The 5,753-nt window shown below is 41.1% G+C and overlaps 1 protein-coding gene across 2 annotated transcripts; it reads left to right on the top strand.

The window, feature by feature from the left end:
• Positions 1 to 297: 297 nt before the first annotated feature.
• LOC311327379 (membrane-spanning 4-domains subfamily A member 4A-like) lies at positions 298 to 4,897 on the top strand. 2 transcript variants are annotated; one of them, XM_084460418.1, is made up of 7 exons: positions 298 to 407; positions 510 to 620; positions 1,931 to 1,987; positions 2,348 to 2,515; positions 3,822 to 3,935; positions 4,065 to 4,145; positions 4,460 to 4,897. In XM_084460418.1, the coding sequence occupies exons 1-7, from the start codon at positions 348 to 350 to the stop codon at positions 4,496 to 4,498; spliced, it is 630 nt and encodes a 209-aa protein (XP_084316544.1). In that variant the 5' UTR covers positions 298 to 347; the 3' UTR covers positions 4,499 to 4,897. The 2 variants fall into 2 exon arrangements, with proteins under 2 accessions (XP_084316544.1, XP_084316545.1); XM_084460419.1 differs by having other exon boundaries at positions 4,065 to 4,165.
• Positions 4,898 to 5,753: the final 856 nt, after the last annotated feature.

Here is a 5,753-nt window from a genome sequence, read left to right as displayed (position 1 = left end):
AAATTTCGAATATGAATGTCTGACGAATGTCGAACGTGAAACCAACTTTACCTCGGTAATGTTTCCTCATGGTGGGCGTTTCTAAAATGCAGAAGTGACTCATGCACATTTTCTGGAACTACCCAGTCCAACAGGCTGGTTGGGGAAAAACGCATCCCAAATGTGAAAACCCTGCCCACAACTAGAGCACAGATCACTCAGTTTATATAGGCTACTATACATAGGCTGCAACCATTTATCAGAAGATGACCGTTACAGCAAGAAACACCAACCAGCTACAGGTAGTAGTCACACATGTTTATCATGGTGGGAATGGGACTGGAACGGAGGCTTCTTCCACGGTCACGATGGGACAGACGGACTCAAAGCTCGAAAAATTCCGGAAGGGGCATCCAAAAGCACTAGGGGTAACAAATAATTAATTCATTAATTATGATAAGTACTTCACTGGTGACTACTACTATTATGAATATTGCAAAATGTCCTTATATTTCGTTTTCATTCTCCAGACTGTACAGATCATGATTGGGGTAGTAATGCTCTTAATCGGAATTGTGATAGCTGTGAATGGAGCTAGTTTTGCTGTTTTCTCTGGAACTTCATTTTGGGCATCAATGATTGTAAGTAGCCTACCCACCCTTCTTTTCCAAGCATATTTTCACCGTAATCTGAAGGGACATTTTAAGGCACATTTCTCACTTCAGAAATGATAGCTTGCTGCACTGTACACAAAAGTGGATACGTCACAAATGCAAAATCCACAAGAAACTCATCATCAGTGTTCTATTGCTAGCGAAAATAAGTCACTGTGAATTAACTGTAAAAACGCAGATCAACTTAAACTATCTAAATGACTGACAGCCACGGCATTTTGGAAATCAAGGAAGCCTGATCCAGATGGCCCTTGTGGCTTAGTTCCGGCCCATATATGGCCCAGAATCATTACACATCCGCTTGCTATCTAGGAAGGGTTTCTCAGAAATTAGGCAACGTTTCCTCTCATGGTGGGCGTTTCTAAACTACTCATCCCTGTTCAACAGGCTTTATATTTTATTTTTCATATTTTGTAATAGAATAATGCAATCAACAAATAGTCCTAGCAAAAAAAGAAGACAACACAAAGTGGTCTAGTCAGGACCACACAGTGAGTGGTTATCATAAAGACAATGACAAATAAGCACTTTTTTTTTTCTCTTACAGTATATCATTTTAACTAATTAACAAACACATTAAACAGGTTTTGTTCTTGGTATTAGAACCCACTCAATATACAGTAATAAACAACAGTTTTAGGACTAAATGATCCTAACCCCCCCCTTTGTCAGAGAGGCTGATACAGTTGAAGCAAAACGTTTCAATGTATGTCTGTCCTTTTTACCGTTTTTAATGTAGCTAAATGTTTTATTTCATGCACTTTGAGTTTTATGAAAAGTTCTTTATAAGGAAAATGCATTAGTAGTAGTAGTAGTTATTGTTATTATCATGAGTATTCTGTTATTATTATTATTATTACCATGTACCCTCTGCAGTGGCGTATTTAGGCATGGGCAACATGGGCATCTCGGGGGGGGGGGGCGGCGGCAAGAGGAGCAGAAAAAAACTCTGCGAATCTCTGCAAAGTAAACCCCCCCCCGTCACCAAATCGCACGTCAATCAGAATTGCCTGCGCCGTAGCGGGGGGGGGGGGTTCGTCCAAGGTGGCATATCAGCTAGAAACGCTACTGACCCTCTGTGAAAAAGGGGATGTTGGGGATGTTGAAATAGAATGTTGTGTTCATCTGTTATTCCCCCTTACTGTAACTCTTTTCTGGTAGATTGCTCAACAGTCAGATAAATATTAGGAATCCTCATTTTCTGTCCGTAAAAACTATTTAATTCATTAGGCCTGCTTTACATGTGTCCTAATAACTGTTTACTCTATTTCCCATAGTACATTGCCACTGGCTCTCTCGCTATTGCATCTGACAACAAACTAAACACATGTCTGGTCAGTATCAAGCTGTCTTTAAACACACACACATGCACACACATGTAAAGGCACTCCCTTGGCACACACAGTAAAGGAATATTGCCAAAGCCTTAATTGATGGTAACAGGCCATGCTTCATAGTCGGCTGTAGTAGTGCTGGTCAGTTGATACCAACTCCATTTATGTTGTATATTTCCTTGGCACAAAGATTCTATTTTCCCACGTTTTAAGATAAGTATAGCACCCACATAGCCTATCAAAAACACTTGCACACTAACACTGCATAGTGGCAAAGGGGACAAAAGAGCATTATGTTCTACTGTACTGCTGTATACACAATCAATAACCAATCCCATCTCTCTCTGTTCCCTCCCTCAGGTGAATGCTACACTGGGTATGAGTGTTATTGCCTGCATTGCTGCTGGCATAGGCATCATTTTCTACTCTGCTGACACAGCTGGAGTACTGTTACATATGAGTTGCTATCGATACGGTGGTTATTCATCACAATATGATGATTGTGTTCGCTATCAACAACCATATAAGGTTAGACCACATATCTATATCTATTCAATATATATTCAATATCAATTTATTCAGTAGAATGTTTCAGGCAGCACTTGTGTGACTGCAACTGATCGCATGGGGGAAATGATCAAATACACTCAAGGTTTTGATGCTCCAAAATAATTTATATTACCGTTTGACAGAGTTAGCACTTCATGCGTAGAAGCCAGTAGTGTATAACTTTAGCAGGTGAAACAAAATGTTGAAGCAAAATGCTTTCTGTTTAGACATGCTGAATGATTAGGTAGGTTCAAGCATGAAAATCGATTAGGGTTAGCGCTTGTGATAGAAACGAGTAAAACTGGAAATTAAAAGTCACATTGGGAAAAGGTTGTAATATTTAAATTGCAACATTCGCTGCCAAGGCAAGTATGTTAGCTATACTCACCCACTTGCCCCAACCTACCATTTTCTGTTTTATGTTCCGACACTAAACATATACAGTAGCACTCAGTACATATCTATTCTACGTCGGTAGGCTCCACCCCTTAAGGGTTCCGCTCCTATCGGTATAATCCCCCGCCGTAGGTGGTACCAGCTGAAAATGTATTCATGGACTCGCTTCAGCCAAAGTCCAATCAGAATGGAGCAGTATAGCTATATAAGCTATATTCAGCTGCAACTGATTTCTGCACTCAACACCATCATCTTCAAGACACAATAGGCTTATATCATGCAGCTGCCATTGGTCAAGTCTCAGATGGGAGAATGTGGAATTGCCAGTTGTCTCCAATGTTAAAAGATCACTATAACAATACCACTTGGAGAGCCGAAATAATTAAAATATCTAGAATACACTATCGGAATTACAAACTCATCATGACCAGACTGATTGTTTTTCATTGCCATTGTTTTCAGAACTGTAGCTTCTTGACTCTCAGCTGTCTAACTGACACCAGCCTGAGGAAAGAGCTGATTTACTCACCTTGATGAATCTACAGTACTTCACTTCCCAAAAGTGTGTTCATGCACTGAGGGCTCTCTCTGACCTATGACCCCGATTCTCCAATGGCAGTTAGGCCGAGTGACACAGTAGCCAAGGCTACATGACTCACCACATGCCCATCACACTTATCAAGGCAAAACCACAACCTATGGCCTGTACAGTAGGTACTTTATTGATAGGTATGAGTACCTTCTATCTTCCGTTCTGCAACTCATTATACTGTATAGGACTCATAGCCTACTTTATAATTATTGGTTGTTTTCCCTATGCAATCAGCCTGGTCAACATATCCAACAGCTTAACTAAAGATTGTTCACCCATCTCTGTCCTTGTGAACAGGTCAGATCCACAGGAATTGCAGGTGTCATGTTGGTTCTCACAATACTGGAGTTCATCGTCTCCATCTGCATGTCATCGTTTGCCTGCAAGGCTACCTGCAATACAGGGCCTCAAGTAAGACTTGTTCAGTTGTTAGAGAAAAGTGTTTACAGTTAGTGACCGACAATTAAATGTGCTTCGACTATAGGTCTATAATACTGGAGCCCACTGTGTTTTGACCGAAAGAAAATGTCTGTCTTTTAGCCAGTGTATTTCATTGGGAGTGACATACTTCAGAGCAGCACTGTAGCTGAAGGCCCCGCTACCCCTCTGATGGACCATCAGGTACTGTGAAACAACTTGAGGTACTTACTTAGGACAAGTGTCTATTCCATGAACTCTGTATGCTGAAACCAGTACAATAAACCTGTGTTTTCGCCGCTCCAAATCCCATGTTGGACATTCTTCATTTGCAAGAAGACCAGACTAGATGTGGTATCAGCTGAGTGATGCTGCAACCTTATTGAACTTTAATTTCACAACGCAGACTAACAGACAAAGAAACATCAAAAAGAAAAACGCCAAAAGCCAACACCATGTTGTAGTACATCTCTTACTCAGTAATACGTGTTCTCTGATCTTGGTTTCTCACAACGCAGGTTCATCAGAAAGATCAGCCCCCTGGATACTTCGTCTGAGAAGCTGCCTTGCTGACTGATCCACTTCTCATGTTTATACCATGTATTCTGTCCGTCATTTTATATTTCCCTGCATCCAACAGCAAGTTCAACAGCTACAGTGGCAATAAGCACACTGATGTGCTCCAAATAATTCTGCTGTCTAAGGTAAATCACGTCCTAGATGCGTCTTTGCTAGCCTGGTTTCACCAGACCCAATTAGTGTGAAGGGGCTGGAAATTCTCTGTTGATTTTTAATTTCCAAGGGAGGCTATCAACAGTCGCAGTAAAAAATGCCTTTGGATGCCATTGGAGAAATATGGGTTAGTCATTGTATCAAGTGGGGACAGTCAAATCATAGCATAGGTTTAGCATTTCTGTTTCTCTATCTTTGTATGTTTGAAAAACAAGTACTGTATAATAATGACAAAATGACAACTCTTAGCAAGCACTTACTGCCAAACAGTTTATAGTAAAGCATGTATGGTGTATCCTCAGTGTGTAATTCATTGGTTCTAATTCAATAATAATATGCCAGTCTAACATCTACAGCTGAGAGGGCCACCTTCAAACAGGAGAACAGGAGTGTGTGATGCTATCATCAGGTGCTGTACCTCCTACTGAAGGTGTTGAAAGAGTGAAGGAGCAGCATGCATGATCTGAGAGCTTTAATGTCCTGTCTAGGAAAAACACTTCCCAGATGTCATGGGATTCTGAACAATGTGTATTAAGCACTGCTAACATAGCTACTCAACAGGCCTAATAACTCCTCCTACCCATGGCGATATTCCCAATACTGCACAGTCTCTGGCATAGTTGTTATTTTTGGTAAACTGATACCTCTGGCTGATTGTCTTCACACTGTCCACACATGTTCCCGTCTTCATGTCTGTCCTTAAAACGCAATAAATCAATAAACAAATATAAAGAATTTCAGAGTGTCTCCCCAGATACTCAGTTTCTGTATGCACAATTGAGATCCTGACTAGTATCATCGCTGCCTGGTATGGGAGTAGCACCATGCTAGACCGGAAGGCATTGCAGAGAGTGGTACGGTCAGCAGAATTGGCTGTGTTGAGGCCGGTGTGGCAGGCCGGTTGTTTTCTTTGGGTTTTATGAGTGTATTGGTTTCCAGGGGCCTCATTTATCAAAGAGCGTGTAAATCCAGGTGTAAAAGAGGGCGTACGACGAAAACGCGGAAAATGCGAAATGTAGCGTACGACGAGAATATTTACACGCTTTTCGGATCTATCAAAAATGTCGTACGCCATTTCCT

The sequence above is a fragment of the Borostomias antarcticus genome (assembly GCF_949987555.1).
Source record: "Borostomias antarcticus genome assembly, chromosome: 32".
NCBI lineage: Eukaryota > Metazoa > Chordata > Actinopteri > Stomiiformes > Stomiidae > Borostomias > Borostomias antarcticus.
This window is presented reverse-complemented; position numbering and strand designations above follow the sequence as displayed.

What these genes read in the sequence shown, in the direction of transcription:
- LOC311327379 (XM_084460418.1), top strand. Translation starts at nt 348, where the DNA reads ATGGGACAGACGGACTCAAAGCTCGAAAAATTCCGGAAGGGGCATCCA. An exon ending in CATTTTGGGCATCAATGATT is followed by an intron (nt 621 to 1,930) that starts GTAAGTAGCCTA and finishes TATTTCCCATAG; the next exon opens with TACATTGCCACTGGCTCTCT. An exon ending in CCTGCAATACAGGGCCTCAA is followed by an intron (nt 3,936 to 4,064) that starts GTAAGACTTGTT and finishes TCTGTCTTTTAG; the next exon opens with CCAGTGTATTTCATTGGGAG.